Source organism: Mauremys reevesii, linkage group 4, assembly GCF_016161935.1.
Source record: "Mauremys reevesii isolate NIE-2019 linkage group 4, ASM1616193v1, whole genome shotgun sequence".
NCBI lineage: Eukaryota > Metazoa > Chordata > Testudines > Geoemydidae > Mauremys > Mauremys reevesii.
Window position 1 is genome coordinate 147600986 of NC_052626.1, and position 25624 is coordinate 147626609.

At 44.7% G+C, this 25624-nt stretch overlaps 3 protein-coding genes across 3 annotated transcripts; all 3 read right to left on the bottom strand.

Annotated features, from left to right (window-relative positions):
- Nucleotides 1–3183: 3183 nt before the first annotated feature.
- Nucleotides 3184–4122, bottom strand: LOC120403426 (olfactory receptor 1019-like). Its single transcript, XM_039534495.1, has one exon. The coding sequence runs from the start codon at nt 4120–4122 to the stop codon at nt 3184–3186; it is 939 nt and encodes a 312-aa protein (XP_039390429.1).
- A 10363-nt stretch (nt 4123–14485) lies between these two features.
- On the bottom strand, nt 14486–15424 carry LOC120403420 (olfactory receptor 8U9-like). Its single transcript, XM_039534489.1, has one exon. The coding sequence runs from the start codon at nt 15422–15424 to the stop codon at nt 14486–14488; it is 939 nt and encodes a 312-aa protein (XP_039390423.1).
- An 8062-nt stretch (nt 15425–23486) lies between these two features.
- Nucleotides 23487–24425, bottom strand: LOC120403440 (olfactory receptor-like protein COR5). The gene has a single exon (XM_039534509.1). The coding sequence runs from the start codon at nt 24423–24425 to the stop codon at nt 23487–23489; it is 939 nt and encodes a 312-aa protein (XP_039390443.1).
- Nucleotides 24426–25624: the final 1199 nt, after the last annotated feature.

The window sequence follows — 25624 nt, forward strand, 5'->3', positions numbered from 1 at the left end:
TTTTGCATGACAGCAGAGATGGTTACCAGCCATATTGTACCATCAACCATACCATAAATTGGTAATAAGATGGTAATAAGATGGGCATGGTTACCTGTCCTTTTGCACTGCACTATTTGCTGCTGTCATAAGTGCCCCTGGCCGAGCAGCCAGGGGCGCAAAAGCAAAAACTGGGAATGACTCCCTGAGTCAATCCCTCCTTTTTGGTATCTAAAAATAGAATCAGTCCTGCCTAGATTATGAGCAAGTGTACTAGAGAACCACTGTATCATAGAACCAGAGAGCACATCTGCTCTGTGTCCGATCCTGCATAAATTATGAGCTGTATGCTATTCACAGGGGGTGCTCCTGCAACAACACCACCTGTTCATTCCGTTCTTACCCCGGCCTTCCTGGGCTACCATACCATTGTCCCCCCACTTCTGTGATGAAGTAATAAATAATGCAGGAATAAGACACAGTGACTTGTTTGTGAGAAATGACTGGAAGGAAGCCTCCAGCTGCAATGATAGTCCAGGCAGGACATTAAGGAGTGTGGATGAAGGAGCCCATCATCCCTCTGCTAGTCCAGGGGCAATTGAATCTTTTATTTACAATGAAGGGTGGGGGCTGATGGAGCTCAGCCCCCTGTTGCAATGATGAGGACGGTTACCAGCCATATTGTACCATCAGCCATCAAAAATTAGGGACAGGCGCCCTTGATCGACCTTACTGATACTAGTCGGCATGGTTACCAGCCCTTTTGCACTGCCCCATGTGCCAAGAGGCTGATGATGAGGACGGATTTCCATCTTTTTATACCATCAGCCATCCATAGCGTGGGGGGAGCAAGGATGTTGGTGTTGAGTGCTGCACCATCGCGTCTATCTGCAGCATTCAGTAAAGATAGGGTGACATGTAAAAGACTCAACAGAGGATTGTTTTCACTTCTGGTGGTGTGTGTGGTGTGTGCGCAAATTGCCGAACTATGCCCTGACCCACCGCAGACACTGTGTTTGACCCTAGAAGCATTTGGAGCTCATCCAAGAATGCAAATACTTTTCGGAGACAGCAGGAACTGTGGGATACCTTGCGTCCTCATTCCCCCATCCCTCCATGAGCGTCCATTATATTCTTTGGCTTTCCGTTACGCTCGTCACGCAGCTGCGTGCTGAGTCTGTGCTATGCCGTGTGTCCGTAGATTTTTTAAAAATACTTTGGACCAGGCGTAACATTACAGTAATTACCCTAATTAGATGCAGGAGTCTCCGAGCGAGATCACCCTGAGGAGGGTCACTGAAGGAGATATAGAGCGCATGCTGCGTGAAAGCTCACACGAACCAGGGCCCGATGCAGCCGTGCTCGGGGAGGCAGTGCTCCCTGAGTACCTCATGAAAGCCTGGCGCGGAAAACTGTGCTACCACGGAGCACCCAATAAGGCAGCTCTCCCCAGGAACCTCCTGCGGAGGCTTTTCGATTACCTCCAGGAGAGCTTCGTGGAGATCTCCTAGGAGGATTTCTGTTCTATCCCCATATATAAAGAGACCTCCTTTTCACATACTTCAGATTCCTGTTATATTAAGAATAAAAGTTTACATGTTTAAAGCACTTACCGACTGCTCCTTCCCCTGATTCAGGGTCCGGGTTAACGGCCGGGGAGGGTTGGTAGGGGATCTCCGTGACGGTGATGAAGAGATCCTGGCTGTCGGGGAAACCAGCGTTGTAAGCGCTGTCGCCTGCCTCGTCCTCCACAAACCCTTCCTCATCTTCCCCGTCCGTGAACATCGCCGAGGAACTGTCCGTCGACACTGTCCCATCGTCAGAGTCCACGGTCACTGGTGGGGCAGTGGTTGCAGGCTCCGTAGCGTCCGTTTGCCGCTTTGATTTTTTGGTAGCCTTGTCTGGGGTCCTTGATTTTCACGCGGCGCTGCGTTGCATCCCGCCTGTATCCTCTGTCTCTCATGGCTTTGGAGACCTTCTCGTAGGTCTTCGCATTCCCTGTTTTGGAGCGCAGCTCCGAAAGCACAGACTCCTCGCCCCACACACCGATCAGATCCAAGAGTTCCCAGTCAGTCTATGCTGGGTCCCTCTTTCTATTCAGAGATTACATGAACTCCTCTGCTGGAGAGCTCTGCAGTGTTGCAGGTGCTGCGGAGCTCCCCCCGATGTCCAGCCAGGACGTCAGATTCAAAGAGCCCAGACAGGAAAATGAATTCAAATTTTCCCGGGTCATTTCCTGTGTGGCTGGTCAGAGAATCAAAGCTCGGACTGCTGTCCAGAGCGTCAACAGAGTGGTGCACTGTGGGATAGCTCCCGGAGCTGCTAAGTTCGATTAGCATCCACACCTAGCCTAATTCGAGCTAGCCATGTCGAATTTAGCGTTACTCCACCTGCCGGGGTGGAGTACCAAATTCGAACTAAAGAGCCCTCTAGTTCGAATTAAATGGCTTCCTGGTGTGGACGGTTGAGCGGTTAGTTCGAATTAACGCTGCTAAATTCGAATTAAAGTCCTAGTGTAGACCAGCCCTTACAGTGATATAGAGGGCGAACATTTATCATGTTACTCTGTGTAAGCTTTATACAGAGTAAAATGGATTTATTTGGGGTTTAGATCCTATTGGGAGCTGGGTGTCTGAGTGCTGGAGACATGTATCTTACTGAGCTCACTTCAGTCTAGATCTGCAGCTTTCAGTCTGGGGCCCAGACCCTGGGTCTGTGTTGCAGCAGGCTAGCGTGTCTGGCTCAGCAAGGCAGGGTTCTGGAGGCCCAGGCTGGCAGGGTAAACGGGATCAGAGGTAATTTCAGCACATCAGGTGACCGAACATGTCACACTATGCATTTGGGTTTCCTGCATTTCCAGAAAGCATCCCAGCCCCTGAGTGATGTGCTATTCCAGTTTGGGTTGCTCTCAATCTTTGTTCTACTGTGGCTAACTAATTAAATAACCATTGGAACAAAGACATGAAGTTGAGCATCTCACCGTCCAGTCCACCAGCCTATAGAATCATTCTCTCTGGCTTGTGATGCTTCCAGTGTTTTGTCCACTGATCTCAGTCGGGGCCTGCAGACCTTGTTGGAATACAAACAAATTAATAATAACAAGAATATAACCATGGGGTCTGTGAAAATACATTGCAGTGGCCTGGAAATTGAATTCACCTGTTTCCGCTCCCCGTCACTAAATCAGTACAGAGTTAAACAGATTCAAAAATTGGTTCGGGGTTTATTTATTGCTCTCCTCAGGGCGTCCTTCACCTCTGTGTTCCTCAGGCTGTAGATGAGGGGGTTCAACATGGGGATCACCACCATGTAAAACACTGAGGCCACTTTGTCTGTGTCCATGGAATAGCTGGAGGTGGGACGTAAATACATGAAGAGGACCGTGCCAAAAAGCAGGACCACAGCAGTCAAGTGGAAAGAGCAGGTGGAGAAGGCTTTGCACCGCCCCTCAGCAGAGCGGATCTGCAGGATGGTGGAGGCAATATAGACATAGGAGAGGAGGATAGTGACAAAACTGCTCACTGTAATGCAGCATGTGAAAGCAAACAACACAATCTCATTGATGCTGGTGTCAGAACAGGAGAGCACCAACAGTGATGGGATGTCACAGAAGAAATGATTGATGATGTTGGAGCTGCAGAATGACAGCTGAAATGTAAAACATGTTTGTATCACTGAATCCACCAGCCCCACAGCGTACACCCCGACCACCAGCCTTTTACAAAGCTGCCTGGACATGGTGACCGTATAGAGCAGCGGGTTACAGATGGCCACATAACGGTCATATGCCATCACAGCCAGCAAGAGGCACTCAACATCTGCAAAAATGATAATGAGATACATTTGCACAGCGCAGGCAGTGTAAGAAATGCTTTTCCTCTGCGCTAAGAAATTCAGCAGCATCTTAGGGGAAATTATAGAGGAAAAGCAGAGGTCACAGAAAGATAAATTACTGAGGAAAAAGTACATGGGGCTGTGGAGTCGGGGATCAATCATGATTAACAAGATCATCCCCCCATTCCCTGCAAGGGTTATACCATAAATCAGTAGGAACACCCCAAAGAGGGGAACCTGCAGCTCCGGACGATCTGTCAGTCCTGAGAGAATGAACTCAGTCGCCTCCGAATGATTTCCCTTTTCCATCTCCTCTGAACAGAGATCAGGAAGCTACAGAGCTGTGGGCAGGTGGATGGTGCAGAAAACCTGTCCCTTCTCTGTAATGAAGTAAGTGAAGATAAATGGAGATCAGTTTCTTAATGGACATCAGTACCCACTCTGGGAAGGGCTTAGTCCACAGAGACAGATGTTCACAGCTGGTCATTCCAGTTATTTAATAAAATACACACTGCATAAATACAATGACATGGAGGTTAATCATGACCCACACAGGGACACTCCTTTTCACTAATCTGAGCAGCAAACAGGGACTTGTCAATCTGCTGTAAGAGAATCAGGATGAAAACCATCTCAGTCTGGAGAGATTATTTGTTTGGTAAAGAAGGGGTGAGCGGAATGGATTGTCAATCTTTCTATCCTCTTTGGGCAAGGGGAGCTCTGTGGCTTGGCATGTCGGTTTGGGGTAAAGTTGCTTATTCTGCTAATTAAGCTTTTTGGCATTTATTTTAGCCGGTATGAAAACCCAGAGACACTATGGAAAGCACCGACTTCAGTGACTATGTAATTGCCTATATTTTCCAAGCAAGGAGGTCGCTCCTTTAGCTGAAGGGGTAGGAGTTAGGGCTGAGGCTTTTAGTGCTGGAGGTCTTCCATTCAGTACCTGCTGATCATCATGGTGTCTGCATGTGTGTGTGACTGTAATTCAGGATAATAGCACGTACCTGCTGAGAAGAGAGAGACAGATGTGTTGGCGTTTCCCCATCAATAGAAACTGCCAGTTTGGAGCATGCAGGAAATTTTATACTGAGCTGTGTGATCTATGGGACATGATTCCAGAAGCAACCGGGAATACCTGAGCTCAGAGAGACAAAGCACCTAATTAATGTGTTCAGTGACCCAAAGCCACCATGGTGTAATTGGTGCCCTGGGGATTAATTTGACCCCTCTTTCTTACTGTGCTATTAAATGATGCAATTTCTACCAGAGTTACAGAGTAAGAGGTTAGGGGTATATTTCATCCTGCTCTTGTCAGTGCAAGCTGGGTACTGTGTAGAGCTGATCAACAAAGGATCTTTTTGTTTGTTTTTTTTGTTTGTGGAGACTGAAATCTTCTTGCTAAAACTTAATATTTCGACTTGGAAATACCACTGAAGTGCCTCATTTTTACACACCACCAATCTCTTCCATGGGCCAGGTTCCCAGGGTGGGTTACATGATGGTCTCTCCTCTTGCTGAACTGCCCTGGAACTTCACCAGAGTCCCACAGCCACGGTTTAGGGAGGAGGAGAGTTTAGTATTTTGATGGAAAGGTGATAATTTCCTGGGAAAAATAATTTCATGGAAAAAATAGTTACATGGAAATTCCAATTCCCCATCAAAAAAAGTCTCAAGAAAAATTTTCAACCAGCCTGAGCAACAAATTTGGAATCAAAGAAACAGAAAGTTAGATACAGGTGAAAAGTACCAATTGTTTGCAGTTGTAGCTGATATCCTCTCTGTCCTTCCTGGTTTCAGAATCACCTCATTGTCCCAGCACCAATAGATGGAATGTAAGACATGTAGGAGTACTCAGATTATCTAGCTATATATAGCATGCCAGTCACCATGGTATCCTAGATCCTTCCTTTGCTAGGTTACTCCCCAAAGTAGGAAAGTTAGGTTCACTCATTTTGCTTGATGGAGCCCACATGATGACCAGAGGAGTTCAGGAGGAGACCACAGCATGCTACGGACTTCAGCCGTTCACAAAACTATCCCTCTTGCATACCTATTATCTGCACACCGAGCTCAGCTTTAAGATGCTAAATGAATCTGTGAGTCAACTAGAAATAGTCTCGATGCCAACTCTGCCCACATATCTACACCAGTAACACCATCACAGGACCTAACCAGATCAGCCACACCATCACCGGTTCATTCACCTGCACGTCCACCAATGTAATATATGCCATCATATGCCAGCAATGCCCCTCTGCTATGTACATCGGCCAAACTGGACAGTCTCTAAGGAAAAGGATAAATGGACACAAATCAGATATTAGGAATGGCAATATACAAAAGCCTGTAGGAGAACACTTCAACCTCCCTGGCCACACAATAGCAGATCTTAAGGTGGCCATCCTGCAGCAAAAAAACTTCAGGACCAGACTTCAAAGAGAAACTGCTGAGCTCCAGTTCATCTGCAAATTTGACACCATCAGCTCAGGATTAAACAAAGACTGTGAATGGCTTGCCAATTACAGAACCAGTTTCTCCTCCCTTGGTTTTCACACCTCAACTGCTAGAACAGGGCCTCATCCTCCCTGATTGAACTAACCTCGTTATCTCTAGCTTGCTTCTTGCTTGCATATATAAACCTGCCCCTGGAAATTTCCACCACTTGCATCTGAAGAAGTGGGTATTCACCCATGAAAGCTCATGCTGCAGAACGTCTGTTAGTCTATAAGGTGCCACAGGATTCTTTGTTGCTTTTAGAAATAGTCATGCTCTCATCGCAAACAGTAATACATCTTTTTATAATGTATGTGAAGTTATGATTTCACTGCATTGTGTTATTCATACCTGTTCCAAACTGAGACTGGAAAACTGGTCTGTCTTAAACAAAGAAATGTGTGCTCTGCTTAATTTTGTATCTAAACAGTAACCAGAATCTTCAAGCAGGAAGGGAAACAAGGAAGCCCAAAAAGGTAAGGAAAAAGCAGCAGGGAACATCATTCTACACAGACATTTTATCTTCTGGTAACCAGTTGGAAATGTTTCTCAGAGAGGGGTAGGACTATAAACAGACGGGGCAGACATCCAAAGGCACCCCCCCCCACTCTCTCTTTGCCCTTTGATTCACTGCATCTGAAGGGATAAAGGAAGCATTGGACTAGGGGAGGGGTCCTGACTTAAGACGTTTGGTCAATAAGACTGCTGAAAGCATGTGGGGAGGAAACTTTTGCTAGGAATTTCACATCGTTTGTTGTTAAGCACAAGTTGCATTGTAGCTTTATTTTTCTTGTAACCATGTCCGACTTCTATGCCTCCTTATTTCCACTCACTTAAAATCTATCTGGGTAGTCAATAAACTTAGTTTTATTGTTTCAACTAATGCAGTGTGTTTAAATAGAAGTGTCTGAGAAACTACGTTGCATGCATATTAATGCTACTAAAGAAATAATGAACAGTGTAACTTGTATTGTCCAGGAGAGGACTGGGCAGCACAGGATGTACATTTTGGGAGGGAAATCGAAGACTGGGGTGTGTGTTGGGGTCACCTTGCAGTATAACCAACTATTCGTGGCCCGGCTGCAATTACACACACATGCTCAGGGCGTGATTTGCCTGCTAGACGGTTGTTTGTGGGTGGCCCAGGTGGAAGCCACTTCAGCAAGGCATTACGAGGTTGCAGGAAGGTGTGACACAGCTGCTGATTAGTCTGAGTTGAACCCTGGTATGTCGCAGCCACCAACCTAGAAACTATCCCAGTAACACCAAAGGTGTGGTGCTGATTGACAGTAGTGTCCAATTGACATGAAAGGCTGAGGTCACCACAGGGATGGGCTCATGCATTGATCCATGGCTTCAGATGCACAAGAAAATTGTTGTCATCACCTCCTCACAAGTAGATCCATGGCAGGCCCAGTGAAGACTCTTCCTTTCTGCACTGTGGTAGCAGAAATTATCCCCCATGGGTGTTCAGGCTTGGCTGGTATTATCTGTGTTTCAGGGCAAGTTGGTGCCCCCTTCTCCTAAGTGGTGCCAACCTGTGAGGCATTACAGGGTTGCTTGTATTAGGAGGAAAAAGTGATGATCCAAGTCAGCCCTATTCCATGGTATAATCTGTGGAGGAGGGATTACAAAGAATGTACATAAAGTCCTGCTTCTCTGAACACCAGCAGAAACAACCAACAGCCAGCAATCTCTGTATTCAGAACCTCCAAGTTTGTCACTGCAGGTCTCTGCTCAGGAAACACTATGTCCCTACTTCCTCTAGGAGTCATGCTCATTGTGATGGGTTAGATTACAGGACCCCCCTGATGTGACAAGACTACCTCTGCTCCTCCTTTCCCTGCCAACGCGGGGCCCCAGCACCCTGTCTTGCTGAGCCAGACAGTCCCATTTGCTCCAACAAAGACCCAGGGTCTGAATTACTTGCCTCAAAGCTGCAGGTTTACCTGAAAGCAGCTAACAGAAGTGTTCTTGTCTTTAACACTGAGGTAATGTATACACTACGCGCTGGATCGGCGGGTAGCTATCGGTTTATCGGGGATCGATATATCTCGTCTCATCTAGACACGATATATCGATCCCCGAACGCGCTCCCGTCGACTCCGGAACTCCACCAGGGTGAGCGGTGGTAGTGGAGTCGACAGGGGGAGCCGCGGCGGTCGATCCCACCCCGTGAGGACGGGAGGTAAGTCGAAATAAGATACTTCATCGTCAGCTATGCTATTCCCGTAGCTGAAGTTGCGTATCTTACATCGACCCCACCCCCTAGTGTAGACCAGGCCTGAGATGCTCAACTCGCAACGGGGTCTAAACCCAAACAAAACTGTTTTACCCTGTATAAAGCTTACTAAGTAAAAAGTGATTTTATTAAATGCAGAAAGTAGGATTTAAGCAGTTCCAAGTAATAACAGACAGAACAAAGTAAATCACCAAGCAAAATAAATTAAAACACGCAAATCTATGTCTAATCAAAGTGAATAAAGATAATCTCACCCTCAGGGATACTTCAGTAAGTTTTTTCCTCAGACTGGACACCTTCCAGGCCTGGGCACAATTCTTTCCCCTGGTACAGCTCTTGTTCCAGCTCAGGTGGTAGCTAGGGGATTCTTCGTGATGGCTCCTCTCCTCTTTCCCTGTCCCAACCCCTTATATGTCTCTTGCACAAGGTGGAAATCCTTTGTCCCTCTGGGTTCCCACCCCCTCCTTCTCAATGGAAAAGCACCAGGTTAAAGATGGATTCCAGTTCAGGTGACATGATCACATGTCACTGCAAGACTTTATTACCCACTTCCCAGCAGACAGGTATACAGGGAGACTTACAAATAAAATAGAGTAATCTGCAGACAATTGTCCTGCTTAATGGGAGTCATCAAGATTCCAAACCACCATTAATGGCCCACACTTTGCAAAATTACAATAGGCCCTCAAAGTTAAATTTCATATTTCTGGTTTCAGATACAAGATCGGTACATTTATACAAATAGGATGACCACACTCAGTAGATTATAAACTTTGTAATGATACCTTACAAGAGACCTTTTGCATGAAGAATATTCCACTTACATTATATTCACTCCTTAGCATATTTTTATAAAATCATATAGACTACAGTGTCACACTCATAACTCCTCCTCCTGGCTTCTCTGCCTCCTGTGACCCAGAGGAGCCTAGGGCAGTCCTCCCTGCGAATGCCAAGGTCAGGGCAGACTCCAAAAAGTAGGATATTCCCTAAACTGGTGGTTAACAAAGATAATCTCTGCAACAACTCTGCAGATGCTACAACAAAATATCTCCGAGCATGCCTGCTCCATCCTGATTCTTTTGTTAATTTTATTTATTTCCTATAATTTATAGTCCATGAAACAGAGTGTGACATTGCACCCCATAATGTTTTATTGAAATTGGCTTATGAGTGTAAATATGACATAACTGCAATATGTTTTATGATAGATATGCCATGTAACATATCTCGACAAAGGTTATGATTTACTGGATATAGTCATCCTATTTGAATTCATGTATCATTCCTGTATTCAAAGTTATGAATATTGGCTATGGACTTATTTGATTTTAAGTAGCCTCAGTGAAGCAGTTGGTCAGGTTCTTGAGAAAAGACTATTCTCTGTAAGTGCCCAATCAAGAGACACTTAAGCGAACAATGAACTTTGAGAGAAGCCAATCCACATCTGAGCTTTCCTGGGAATTTGGTGTCAGCCTGTAAGGAACAGAGTCATGCATGTGACTTCCCCATGTGACTCCAAAACTCCATCTTGGAGCTGGATTCTGCATAGGAGTGGGGAAGGGATTTCCACCCACAGGAGAGAGACTATATAAGCCTCTGGGGGAAACCCTCCATTTTATCTTCAGCTGGCACAAAAGATAGCCTCTCCACCCCAAGGAGATGCCTGAAAGATACTGGAACAAAGGACAATAATTAAAGGAGTGTGAGTGATCGCTGGACCCAGACTAGGAGGAAGTCTAGTCTGTAAAACAGGCTTATTGGAACATCTCCGAGGGTGAAATTTACCTGCATATAGTTTTTACTGTATTAGGCTAAGACTTATGTGGTTTACTATAATTTTGTTTAATAATTCACTTTGTTCTGTCTGTTATTAGTAGGAACCACTTAAATCCTACTTTTTGTATTTAATAAAATCACTTTTTACTCATTAATTAACCCAGAGTATGTATTAATAGCTGAGGGGGGGGGGAACAGCTGTGCATCTCTCTCTATCAGTGTTACAGAGGGCGAACAATTTATGAGTTTAGCCTGTATAAGCTTTATACAGGGTAAAATGGATTTATTTGGGGTTTGGACCTGACTGGGAGCTGGGCATCTGAGTGCTGGAGACAGGAGCCATTCATAAGCTGTTTTCAGTTTAGCCTGCAGCTTGTGGGGGACGAGTTTCAGACTTGGCTCTGTGTTTGCAGCAGGCAAACGGTCTAGCTCAAACAAGATAAAGTACTAAAGACCGAAGCTGGCAGAGAAAACAGGCTCAGAGGTAGTCTAGGCACATCTGGTGGCAGTCCCAAAGGAGTTTCTGTGACCCAACTCATCACACAGAGTTAAGGAATAAAATTGCAAAACAATGGGGGATGGGAGGAAGGATAGGACAAGAACTGATGGACTTCAATTGCAGTAAGGGTGGTTTAGGTTGGACAATAGGAAAAACATCCCAACAGTGAAGATGGCTAAGTACTCTAATAATTTGTCCAGGAAGGTTGTGGAATCTCCACCACTGGAGATTTTTAAGAGCAAGTTAGACAAACACCTGTCAGTGATGCTCTAGATAATACTTCAAACTGCCATGAGTGCAGGGGACTGGATTAGACGACCTCTCGAGGTCCCTTCCAGTCCTATGATTCTATGATCTAACAAGGAGCCCTGCACTGGGAGGAGGGGGGATGCCAGCCTGAGCAGTGGGGATGGCAAGGGACATGCACCTGCCTACACTAGACATTCAGCTCCACTCTACCCCACACCACATGCACACACATATGCTCAATGTACACCAAACACACATACACAGACATAGTGCCCACTACACACACACAGTGCCAACTACATAACAAACACACACACACAAAGTGCCCAATACACACACACACAGCCTGACACTGAGCTCGGTCAGAATGCAGAATAATGCAGAATAATCTCTAATGGGAAGCTGAGACAGCTGGAATATTTCCAATCAGCCTGAACAAAAAAGACCCGAAGGGGATTCTGCTGCCCTGGCAGGGAGATAGGACTAGATTTCCCAACTGATCTTTTGACCGCTTCTCTGAGGCCTGGTTTATGCTTAAAAATTAGATCAACAGAGCTCCGTCACACAGGGCAGGAAAACATTTCACACCCTGTGCGAGGCAGTTAGCTTGCACTGACCCTCAGCGTAATTCTTCCATTGACCAAGCTACTGCCTCTCAGAGATGTGGATTAACTACATCTAAGGAAAAACCTTTCCATCATTGTGGAAAACATCTACACTACGGCACTCCTGCACACCAAAGCTGTAATGACCTTAGTATAGACATTCCCTGAATTGATGGGTGAGTTTTCCCCCTCCCTGTTAAAGCTATTTTTCTCTCCTTTTCCAGTCACTCTTCTCCCTCCCTTGTTAAAGCTCTGTCCTTCTTTTGATAGGTAAATATGTTCAGAAAATTTGAAATTTCTCCTCTCACAATAATTCCTTCCTTCCCCTCCCATGAATGGCTCACTGTCCTTTCAATTGAAGGCTGAAATGCTCTGAAACTAACTTGTTATCCCATGACTTGGTGACACCTCTTTATTTTCCCTCCCTTCACTTACATTGAGTTGAGAAGGACGGAAGCAGTACTTGCTCAGTACCCTAAAATCAGACTAAGGGCCAAACATTTCCTTGTTTGCTAACCATAAAAACGTTGCCTTTAATTCCTTGGGAGCTGCTTCCTTGGGTGGCAGAGGTTAAATTTGCTTTGATGACTTTGAGATTTGATTCCTGGAGCATGTTTGCTACCAGGACAGCAGGTGATCACAGCATATGCAATTAATGTTATTGCCGTGTCTTTCTTTGTGGAAATGGAACACAGAGGGCCAGAGTATCCACTGGTCTGGATCTCTGGCTCTACCGTGCGGTCTTTTTAATATGATACAAAACTGAGGTGAAAGTATTACACTTTATTTGTTGGTCACCTCTCCAAATGTCGCTTTGTGTCCCAATGATGGGAAATTACTCAAAGATGTCTAGAAATGGGTGAATTTCTTCTGGACTAATAATTTATTGTCAAAACCAATACCGTTTGGATTGATCTGATAATATTCACAAAGTGGTACAAATGCTCCGAATAGCTTTGTCCCTTTTACAGACTAGTCTCCTTCTAGTCTGGGTCCAGCAGTCACGCACACCCCCTGTAGTTACTGTCCTTTGTACTAGTTTCTTTCAAGTAGCCTCTCCAGCCCCAAAGAATATTTCTTGAACCAGCTGAAGACAAAATGGAAAGTCTCCAAAGGGTTTAAATAGAGTTTCTCTTGTGGGTGGACACCCCTCCCTCCCCCTGTGTAGAATCCCAGCTTCAAGATGCAGTTTTGGAGTCACATGGGCAAGTCACATATCCATGCATGACTGAATTCCTTACCAGCCTAGCCACATTCCTGGGAAAGCTCACATGTGGATTGATGTCTCCAAGTTCACTGTTGGCTTAAGTGTTTCTTGACGGGGCACTTACTGAGAATAGTCCTTTCTCAGGAAGCTGACCAACTGCTTCACTGAGGGTATTTAAAATTAAAAAGTACATATCCAATATTCATAAATTTGATTACAAAAATGATACAGGCAAACAAATGGGAGGAATGTATTCAGTAGATCAGAATCTTTGCAGGGATATGTTACATGGCATGTGTAGTATAAAACATATTCCAGTCATGTCATATTTACATTCATAAACATATTTTCATAAAGCCTTATGGGGTGCAACCTCACACTGGCATCTTACATTGACATGTAACAATATCATCTGATACTGGAATCCATCTTGAAGCTGGTACTTTTCCAGAGGGGAGTGGAATTTCAAACAAAGGTTTTCCTCTGTAGGGGTGTTCTATATAAAGTGAGGAAGGCAAACAATGAGTGTCTTCAGTTGGCTTAAGAGACGACCTCCCCACCCCACAGAGATACCTGCAAGCACCTGGAAATGAAAGGACTGTAACCACAGGGGTGGGGAAGAACACGCTCGACCCAGGTCAGAAAAGGTATGGGACCCGAGAAGGATTTTACCTGAAGTAACTGGAGTGATAAGTTAACATTTGTAACTGATTTCTGGGTATATTAAGCCTACCCTTCCGTCTTTTGTTTTATTTAGCTTTGTGACTTACTTTGTTACTACCTAAAATCACTAAAATCCAACTTTTTATACTTAATAAAATCACTTTTGTTTATTTATAAATAACTGTTACCTGGGAGGGCAAACAGTTGTGCATAGCTCTCTTGCAGTGATCTAGAGGGTGAAGATTTATCATTTTATACTGTATAAACTTTATACAGAGTAAAATGGATTTGTTTGGGGTTTAGATCCCACTGGGCGCTGTGTGTCTGTGCTCTGGAGACAGGTATCTTGCTGAGCTCATTTCAGTCTAGACCTGCAGCTTTCCGGCTGGGTCCCAGACCCTGGGTGTGTGTTGCAGCAGGCTAGCATGTCTGGCTCAACAAGGCAGGGTTCTGGAGTCCCAAGCTGGCAGGGAAAATGGGCTCAGAGGTAATTTCAGCAGAAAAGGTGACAGTTCAATAGGGGTATCTGTGACCAAATCTATCACACTATGCACATGGATATGCCCCTGAGTGATGTGCTCTTCCAGTCAGGGTTCCTTTCAATCTCTTTCAAAGTTGTTCTACTGTGGATAACTAATTCAATAACCATTGGAACAGAGACGTGAAGTTGAGCATCTCACCCTCTAGGTGGATGTCCCTAGCCACCAGCTCATAAATCATTCTCTCTTTCTGGATCTCTGATGCTTCCTGTGATTTGTCCCCGATCTCAGTTGGGGCCGGCAGACCTTGTTGGAATACAAAGAAATTAATAATAATAACAATACAATAATGAACAATACTACCACCGACTCTGCAAAATTACATTACAATGGGCTGGGAATTGAATTCACCTGTTTCCACTCCCCATCACTAAACCAGTACAGAGTTAAACAGATTCAGGAATTGGTTAGGAGTTTATTCATTGCTCTCCTCAGGGCGTCCTTCACCTCCGTGTTCCTCAGGCTGTAGATGAGGGGGTTCAGCATAGGGATCACCAGTGTGTAAAACACTGAGGCCACTTTGTCTGTGTCCATGAAATAGCTGGAGGTGGGACGTAAATACATGAAGAGGAGGGTGCCAAAAAGCAGGACCACAGCAGTCAAGTGAAAACTGCAGGTGGAGAAGGCTTTGTGCCTCCCCTCGGTGGAGCGAATCTGCAGGATGGTGGAGGTGATATAGACATAGGAGAGGAGGATAGTTACAAGGCTGCTCACTATAATGCAGCACGCTAAAATAAACATCACAATCTCATTGATGCGGGTGTCAGAACAGGAGAGCGCCAATAGCGGGGGGATGTCACAGAAGAAATGATTGATGATGTTGGAGCTGCAGAATGACAGCCGAAATGTAAAACACGCATATATCATTGAATCCACCAATCCCACAGCGTACACCGCAGCCACCAGCTGTTTACAAAGTTTCCTGGACATGGTGACCGTATAGAGCAGCGGGTTACAGATGGCCACATAACGGTCATATGCCATCACAGCCAGCAAGAGGCACTCAAAATCTGAAAAGGCGTAAAAGAGATACAGTTGCACAGCGCAGGCAGTGTAAGAAATGCTTTTCCTCTCGGCTAAGAAATTCAGCAGCATCTTAGGGGAAATTATCGTGGAATAGCAGAGGTCACAGAAAGACAAATTACATAGGAAAAAGTACATGGGGGTTTGGAGTCGGGGATCAATCGTGATTAACAAGATCATCCCCCCATTCCCTACAAGGGTGATACCATAAATCAGTAGGAACACCCCAAAGAGGGGAACCTGCAGCTCCGGACGATCTGTCAGTCCTGAGAGAATGAACTCAGTCACCTCCGAGTGATTTCCCTTTTCCATCTCCTCTGAACAGAGATCAGGCAGCTACAGAGCTGTGGGCAGGTGGATGGTGCAGAAAACCTGTCCCTTCTCTGTAATGAAGTAAGTGAAGATAAATGGAGAACAGTTTCTCAATGGACTTCAGTACCTGTTCAGGAAAGGGCTTAGTCCACAGAGGCAGATGTTCACAGCTGGTCATTTCAGTTGTTCAATAAAATACGCACTAAATAAATACGACACGCAGGTTAATCATGCTCCACACAGGGACACTCCTGTTCACTAATCTGAGCAGCAAACAGTGATTGTGATTCTGCTGTAAGACAATCAGGGTGAAAACCATCTCAGTCTGGAGAGATTATTTGTTAGCTAAAGAAGGGTGAGAGAAAAGGAGTGTCAATCTTTCTACCCTCTTTGGGCAAGGGGAGCTCTCTGGTTTGGCATGTCAGGTTGGGGTAAAGTTGCTTCCTGTGCTAATTAAGTTTTTGGGCCTTTACTTTAGCCTGTATGAAAACCCAGGGACATAGTGGAAAGCACTGGCTTCAGTGACTATGTAATTGCCTATTTTTTCCAACCATGGAGGTCGCTCCTTTAGCTAAAGGGGTAGGAGTTGGGACTGAGGCTTTCACTGCTGGAGGTCGTGAATTCAATACCTGCTGATCCCCATGGTGTCTGTATGTGTGTGTGTGACTCTGATACTGGAGAATCATATGTACCTGCTGAGAAGAGAGAGACAGATGCGTTGGCGTTTCCCCATGGTCAGAGTCTGCCAGTTTGGAGCATTCGGGAAGTTTTATAGTTGAGATTTGTGATCTATGGGACATGATTCCAGAAACAACTGGGAATACCTGAGCTCAGAGAGACACAACACCTAATTAATGGGTTCAGTGAACCAAAGCCACCTTGGTGTAATTGGTGCCCTGGCGATTAATTAGTCCCACTCTTTTTTTCTGTGTTATTAAATGATGCAACTTCTACCAGAGTTACAGAGTATGAGGTTAGGGGTAGATTTCATCCTGCTTTTTTCAGTGCAAGCCTGGTACTGGGTAGAGATGATCCACAAAGGTGATTTGTTTGTGGAGACTAAAAGCATTTCGGCTTGGAAATACCATGAGGGTGCATAAGATACCACACACCACCAATCTCTTCCATGGGCCAGGCTCGCAGGCTGGACTACATCCCCCATGATGCATGATGGTCTCTCCTCTTGCTGAACTGCTCTGGAAAATCACCAGAATCCTGCAGCCATGGTCTGGGGAGGAGGGGAGTTTGGTCTTTTTGATGGAAAGCTTATATTTTCCTGAAAAAAGATAATTTCATGGAAAAAAAATAGTTCAATTGAAAATCCAATTTACAATTAAAAAACTTTAAGAAAATTTTTTAACTAGCCTTAGAAATGACACTGGAATCAAAGGAACAGAAAGTTAGATACACCAGAAACATACTAATTTTTTCAGAATCAACTCATTGTCCCAACCCCAATAGGTGATATGTAAAACCTGTAACACATGTAAGAGTTCTCCAGATTATATCACACCAATCACCATGGTATTCTATGCCCTTCCCTTGCTAGGTTATTCCCCAAAGTAGGAAGGATAGGTTCATGCATTGTGCTTGATGGAGACCACATGATGACCAGAGGAGCTCAGGAGGAGACCACAGCCATCTACCCTCCATTGTTAATTTGGTGCTTCTCTGTAAAGCTGGAAATGACCAATGTTCCCTCTAATTTTTTTCATCCATGTTCAGATGGAATGTTACGTTCAGCAACAATATCAAGGTCATTAATTGTGCATATTAAATCTAGATATAATATACATTTTTAAAAGTTCATAGGTATGGAGGAAGAAGAAGAAAGAATATTAAAACAAGGGATAATATACAAGGTGCACTGCTTAAAATGCTTATTTAATATGAAATCCAATAATAAAAAATTAACACTGCCTTGGAGTACATGTATTTTAACATCCTTTCTAACTACTCAAGCAAGTAAACACAGCAAAATGTGGCGTACTGAAAACAGCTATATAAATAAAACAAAGTCATCATGGTCATTAAGAGAAAGCATAAAAATATGCATCAGAGGCCTAATTAAATAACGTACTCCTACAACAGACCACTTAAATCCTCAGGGAAAGCTGCTCTCAAAAAATGAAGCATCTGCCAAAACGCTAGCATTGTGCGGACTTCTGCAGTTCACAAAACTATCCCCCGTGCATGCATATTATCTGCACACACAGCTCAGCTTTAAGATGCTAAATAAATTTATGAGTCAAACAGAAATTATTTCTCTGCAAATATTAATACAATATTTTCTGATACTGGAAAGGAGAGTAAAAGGCATTCACTTGGCATTATACGATTTCTCTGGAATGTCAACACTTAATTTGATTAATACTTCACACACAGAGAACAGTAAAAGTAAATAATAAAGCAACACAGATAGCAAAACAAAGCCACAAACAAATAAGTGACAACACTGAAAATATGAAGGGAAGTAAAACATCAGGTGGTTGATGATGGGTATTTTAAATGAGTGTTTATGACCCATGCAGTGCAAGTGCAACAGAGCCCTGTGGAAACAGGCAAAGTTATCCTGGTTTCACATTGTGTGTGTCACCAAGTTAAAAACTCGGAGTAGACTGACTCATTAAGTTTTTACACACCCTGCAGGATAATAACACATGGCTTTGGGGTTTGCAGAGAGATCACTACTTCATAGAGCTTGCAAATAAGGTCTTTATCCTACAAAACACTTAGCACCCCCACTAAACCTAGTGCTGCTTGCTACTTATGACTCAATGGGAGTACTCTGAAAAGTCAAAACTATACCAGAGAGCAAAGATCTGGCCTGAATGGCTTCCAATGCCACTCCCCAAACAAATGCTAAAATTTAATGGAAATCACTTGTCAGGAGGTCTAAATTGACAAAGCTTCATAGACGATCCCTCACTGGTGTCAATCACTGTAGCTCCATTGAACTCCTGGCTGGCTAAAGGAACCTACAGCACCATGCACAGCTCAGAACTGGCAGGGACTGGGGGAGTGAGACGGGGCTCCTGGCTGGCTGATAGGCCTGAACGTATATTTGCCCTGAGGTAAATGTGAAGCATGAGTCAGGGCTGGGGCTATGTGGCAGTAGCCCAAGGGAGCTGAAAGCAGTTTAGTTAAGGGGACACAGTGATGTGTGGCTGCTGTTTTTAGGGTCTCTGGGCTGGGACCTGGAGTAGTGTTTGGGCCACCCTGCAGTATAAGCAAGGATGGTGAGCGCCTGAGTGTAACCAAACTATTCCTGGCCAGGCTGCAGTTACACACACATGCTCAGGGTGTGATTTGCCTGCTAGATGGCTGTTTGTGAGTGGCCCAGGTGGAAGCCACTTCAGCAAGGCTTTACAAAGTGGCAGACAGGTGTGACATAGCTGATTAGTCTGGATTGGACCCTGGTATGTCACAGCCATCAACCTAGAAACTATGACACTATCCCAGTAACACCAAAGGTGTGGTGCTGACTGACAGTAGTGTTCGATTGACATGAAAGGGTGAGGTCACCACAGGGATGGGCCCATGCACTGATCCATGCCTACAGATGAACAAGGACATTGTGGTCATCACCTCTCTCCCCCCCCCCTCTTCCCCACAAGCTGGGTATTGCATAGAGATAATCCACAAAGGGGGTTTGTTTGTGGAGACTGAAAGCTTTTGCCTGAAAACTTAACATTTTGGCTTGGAAATACCACGGGGTTGCATCAGATATCACACACCACCAATCGCTTCATGGGCCAGGCTCCCAGGCTGGATTACATCCCCCATGATGCATGATGGTCTCTCCTCTTGCTGAACTACTCTGGCCACCAAATGAAATTAATAGGCAGCAAGTTTAGAACAAACAAAAAAAGAATTATTTTTCAAACAATGCACAGCCAACCTGTGGAACCTCTTGTCAGAGGATGTTGTCAAGGCCAAGACTATAACAGGTTTCAAAAAAGAGCTAAATAAATTTATGGAGGATAGGTCCCTCAATGGCTATTAGCCAGGATGGGCAGGGATGGTGTCCCCAGCCTCTGTTTACCAGAAGCTGGGAATGAGTGACAGGGAATGGATCACTTAATGATTCCCTGTTCTGTTCATTCCCTCTGGGGCAATTGGCATTGGCCACTGTCAGAAGACTGGATACTGGGCTAGATGGACCTTAGGTAGCTTGCTAGTTGCAGTGGTAAATTAACTCATTCTTGGCTTCCCCCCACCACCACCCGGCCTTTTGTACCTGCAAAAAAACCTTTCACTCCCCACTCACACACCTTTAACACTCCCCAAACAGGTTTGCAATGCTAGCAACAGCATTAGCAATACACAATGCTAATCTGCCTTCCCAACCGACTCCCTAAGGAAGGGGGCCTTGGGGTGCAACAAGGGCAGGTTGCAAAAAGGAGGATATTCCCCAAACTGATGGTTAACACTGAAGATCTCTGCAGATGCTGTTACAAAATATCTCCAAGCATGCCAGCTCCCACCTGATTCTTTTGTTAATTTTATTTATTTCCCGTAATTTATAGTCTGGGAAACAGAGTTTAGCAATAAAATTGCAAAGCAATGGGTGAAAGGGGGAAGGTTAAGGCAAGAACTGATGGACTTCAATTTCAGCAAGGCTGGACATTAGGAAAAAACATCCCAACAGTGAGAGTGGCTAAGCACTGGAATAACTTGCCCAGGAAGGTTGTGGAATCTCCACCACTGGAGATTTTTAAGAGCAGACTAGACAAACACCTGTCGGGGATGGTCTAGATAATATTTGGTCCTGCCATGAGTGCAGGGGACTGGAATAGATGACCTCTCGAGGTGCCTCCTAGTCCTATGATCTCACAAAGAGCCTTGCACTGGGGGAACACCAGCCTGAGCACTGGGCAGGGCAAGGGACACACACCTCCCTACACTTGACATTCAGCTCCACTGTATCCCCCATCACACACATAGTGCCCACGGCACACCAAACACACACACACACAATACACAGTGCCCACTACACACACACACACAGTGCACACTACACACCAAACACGCACACAGTGCCCACTGCACACCAAACACACACACACAGAAAGTCCCCACTACACACACACAGCTGGACACTGAGCTTGGTCAGAATGCAGAATCATCTCTCCTGGGAAGCTGGGACAGCTGGAATATTTCCAACTAGGCTGAACAAAAAGAAATGAAGGGGATTCTGCTGCCCTGGCATGCAGATAGGACTAGATTTCCCAACTGGGCTTTTCTATCGGTAGCTTCTCTGACGTCTGCTTTATGCTTAAAAATTACATCAACCAAGCTCTGTCGCACAGGACTGAGAAACATTTCATACCATGTTCGAGGCAGTTAGCTTGTACTGACCCTCAGTGTAATTCTTCCATTGACCTAGCTACTGCCTCTCGGAGATGTGGATTAACTATATCGATGGAAAAACCCCTTCCAGCAATGTGAAAAGCATCTACACTATGGCACTGCTGCGCACCATAGCTGAGACAATGTAATGGCTTCAGCTTAGAATGGGGGAGTTTTCCCCCTTCCTATTAAAGCTATTTTTCTCTCCTTTTCCAGTCACTCGTCTCCCTCCCTTGGTAAAGCTCTTTCCTTCTTTTGAAAGGTAAATAGGTTCAGAAAAATTGAAATTTCTCCTCTCGGGATAATTTCTTCTTTCCCCTCCCATGAACAGCTCACTGTCATTTCAATTAAAGGCTGAAGTGCTCTGAAACTGACTTGTTTGCCCATGACTTGGTGGTACCTCTTTGTTTTTCCTCCCTTCACTTACAATGAGTTGAGAAGGAGGGAAGCAGTACCTGCTCAGAACCCAACAATCAGACGTAGAGTCGAATCATTCCCTGTTTGCTAACCACACCAACGTTACCCTTAATACCTCTGGAGCTGCTTCCTTGGGTGGCAGAGGTTACATTTAGCTTTGATGAGTTTGAGATTTACTCCGTGGAGCATCTTTGCTCCCAGGACAACAGGTGAGCACAGCACATGCAATTAATGCTGTTGCTGTGTCTTTCCTTGTGGAAATGGAACACAGAGGGCCAGAGCATCATCTAATCTGGATCCCTGTTTGTCCTGTGAGGTCTTTTTAATATGATACAAAACAGAGGTGAATGTATTCCACTTTATTTGTTGGTGACCTCTCCAAATGTCTCCTTAAATATTTTCCAGTGTTGGGACACAAAGGTGTCTAGAAATGGATGAATTTCTTCTGGACTAATAATTTATTTTTAAAAAACAATACCGTTTGGATTGACTTGAAACTATTCACAAATGCGTTATAAATACTTCTAATAGGTTTGTCCCAAAACAATGTGTGTGTGTGCGGGGGGGGGGATGATTTGGGGGCCAGTCAAAACACAGCCACTCTAGGAGGTGGTGGTGGTCCTTCCCTTTGTAATTTTTAGTCCAATAGCTGGGGTCTTCACCTTCAGGTGGGAGATCCAGGTTCAATACCCTTTCTCTCCAGTGCTGGGCAACGTGTACATTGCACTCCATATGCAAAATATGCTTATGAATATGACTTAACTGGAATATGCTTTATGCTAAGTGCCCCATGTAACATATCATTAGAAAGGTTGTAATCTACTAAGTGTGTTCATCCTATTTGTTTGCATGGATTATTTCTATGTCTGCAGTTACGAGAATACGATATAAACTTGTATTACTGATGTAGACATATTAAGTGGAGGCTATTAAATCAGAATCAATGAACTGTTAATGACTCTTTTAACCTGCAAGCCTTCCTGTGTATGTGTGGGAAAAAAACAGGAAGAATGGAGACTGGGGTCTTACAGTGACATGTGACCACGTCACCAGATACTGAAATCCATCTTGAAGCTGGTACTTTTCCAGAGGGGGGTGGAATTCCAAACAAAGGTTTTCCGCCTTCAGGATGTTCTGTATAAAGTGGAGAAGGCAAACACTGAGTGTCTTCAGCTGGCTTGAGAGACGGCCCCCCACCCCACGGAGATACCTGCAAGCATCTGGAAACAAAAGGACTGTAACCACAGGGGTGGATGAGAACAGGCTGGACCCAGGTCAGAACAGGCATCTGACCTGAGAAAGATTTTACTTTAAGTAACAACTGGGGTGAGAAGTTAACATCTGTAACTGATTTCTGAGTGTATAAAACTTAGCCTTCCGTGTTTTGCTTTATTTTATTTTGTGACTTACTTTGTTCTGTCTGTTACTACTTAAAACCACTTAAATCCTACTTTTTATTCTTAATAAAATCACTTTTCTTTATTTATAAACTCAGTGTACGTAATTGTTACGGGGTGGGGGAGGGAGAGAAGAGTTGTTGATATCTCACTTGCAGTGATATAGAGGGCAAACATTTATTATTTTACCTGTATTAGCTTTATACAGTGTAAAACTGATTTATTTGTAGTTTACATCCCATTGGGAGCTTGGTGTCTGCGTGATGGGGACATGTATCCTGCTGAGCTGGTTTCATTCTAGATCTGCAGTTTTGGGGGAGTGGGCCAGACCCTGGGTCTGTGTTGCAGCAGACTAGTTTTTCTGGCTCAGCAAGACAGGGTTCTGAGGGGCCCAGGCTAGCAGGGAAAACAGGATCAGAAGATATTTCAGCACATCAAGTGACAGTCCCAGTTGGGATCTCTGTGACTGAACCCATCACACTATGCACTTGGGTTTTCTGCATTCCCAGAAAGCATCTCAGCCCCTGAGGGATGTGCTATTCCAGTCTGCGTTGCTCTCAATCTCTCCTTTCAAAGTTGTTCTGCTGTGGATAACTAAATAAATAACCCATGGAACAGAGATGTGAAGTTGAGCATCTCACCCTCTAGGTGGGTGCGCCTAGCCACCAGTCTATAAAATCATTCTCTCTTTCTGGCCCTGTGATACTTCCCGTGTTTTGTCCACTGATTTCAGTTGGGGCCTGCAGACCTTGTTGAAATACAAACAAATTAATAATAACAATATAATAATGAACAATACTCCCATGGGCTCGGAGAAATTATTTTGTAATGGGTTTGGAAATTGAATTCACCTGTTTCCACTCCCCACCACGAAACCAATACTAAGTTAAACAGATTCAGGAATTGGTTAGGAGTTTATTCATTACTCTCCTCAGGGCGTCCTTCACCTCCTTGTTCCTCAGGCTGTAGATGAGGGGGTTCAACATGGGGATCACCAGAGTGTAAAACACTGAGGCCACTTTGTCTGTGTCCATAGAATAGCTGGACGTGGGACGTAAATACATGAAGAGGAGGGTGCCAAAAAGCAGGACCACAGCAGTCAAGTGGAAAGTGCAGGTGGAAAATGCTTTGCGCCGGCTCTCGGCAGAGCGGATCTTTGGGATGGTGGAGGTGATATAGACATAGGAGAGGAGGACAGTTACAAAGCTGCTCAGTATAACGCAGCATGCAAAAGAAAACATCACAATCTCATTGATGCTGGTGTCAGAACAGGAGAGCGCCAGCAGTGGGGGGATGTCACAGAAGAAATGATTGATGATGTTGGAGCTGCAGAATGACACCCGTAATATAAAACACGTGTTTATCAATGAATCCACCACCCCCACAGCGTACGCCCCAGCCACCAGCTGTTTACAAAGCTTCCTGGACATGGTGACCGTATAGAGCAGCGGGTTACAGATGGCCACATAACGGTCATACGCCATCACAGCCAGCAAAATGCACTCAACATCTGCAAAAGCGATAGATAGAGACATTTGCACAACGCAGGCAGTGTAAGAAATGCTTTTCCTCTCGGCTAAGAAATTCAGCAGCATTTTAGGGGACATTATTGAGGAAAAGCAGAGGTCACAGAAAGACAAATTACGTAGGAAAAAATACATGGGGGTGTGGAGTCGGGGGTCAATCGTGATTAACAAGATCATCCCCCCATTCCCCATCAGGGTGATACCATAAATCAGTAGGAACACCCCAAAGAGGGGGACCTGCAGCTCTGGACTATCTGTCAGGCCTGAGAGAATGAACTCAGTCGCCTCCGAGTGATTTCCCATTTCCATCTCCTCTGAACACAGATCAGGCAGCTACAGAGATGTGGGCAGGTGGATGGTGCAGAAAACATGTTCCTTCCCTGTAAAAGGGTAAGTAAATATAAATGGAGATCAGTTTCTTAATGTACCTGCTCAGGGATGGACTTAGTCCACAGGGCCAGATGTTCAAAACTGGTCATTACTGGTGTTTGATCACCGCTCCTGATCACTAACCCGAAAAGAAAACAACGACTTGTGACTCTGCTCTGAGAGAATCAGTCTGAAGACATTATTCCTTAGCTAAAGAAGGGGTGAGAGTAAAGGAATGTCAAACTTTCTACCCTCTTTGAGCAAGGGGAGCTCTCTGGCTTGGCATGTCAGTTTGGGGTAAAGTTGCTTACTGTGCTAATTAAGCTTTTTGGCATTTACTTTAGCCTGTATAAAAACCCAGAGACACAATGGAAAGCACTGGCTTCAGTGACTATGTAATTGCCTACTTTTTCCAACCAAGGAGGTCGCTCCTTTAGCTGAAGGGGTAGAAGTTGGGACTCAGGCTTTAAGTGCTGGAGGTCTTGAATTCAATACCTGCTGTTCAACATGGTGTCTGTGTGTGTGTGACTGTAATTCAGAACAATAGCACGTACCTCCTGAGAAGAGAGAGAGAAATGTGTTGACTTTTCCCCATCGTCTGAAACTGCCAGTTTGGAGCATTCGGTACATTTTATAGTGAGATTTGTGATCTGGGGGACATGATTCCAGAAGCAACTGGGAATACCTGAGCTCAGAGAGCCCAATTAATACATTCAGTAAACCAAAGCCACCCTTGATGTAATTCATGCCCTGGGGATTAATTAGTCCCAGTCTCTCCTACTGTGTTATTAAATGATGCAATTTTTACCAGTGTTACAGAGTATGAGGTTAGGAGTATATTTCATCCTGCTGCTTTCAGTGCAAGACATGTACTGTGTAGAGCTGATCCACAAAAGGGATTTGTTGGTGGAGACTGAGAGCTTTTTGCTAAAAACTTAATATTTCAGATCGGATATACCATGGGAGTGCCTCAGATACCACACACCACCAATGTCTTCCACAGTCCAGGTTCCAAGGCCAGACTACATCTCCCATGATCCATGATGGTCTCTCCTCTTCCTGAACTTTCCTGGTACATCACCAGAGTCCCAAAGCCACAATTTAGGGAGGAGGGGAGTTTGGTATATTGATGGAAATTT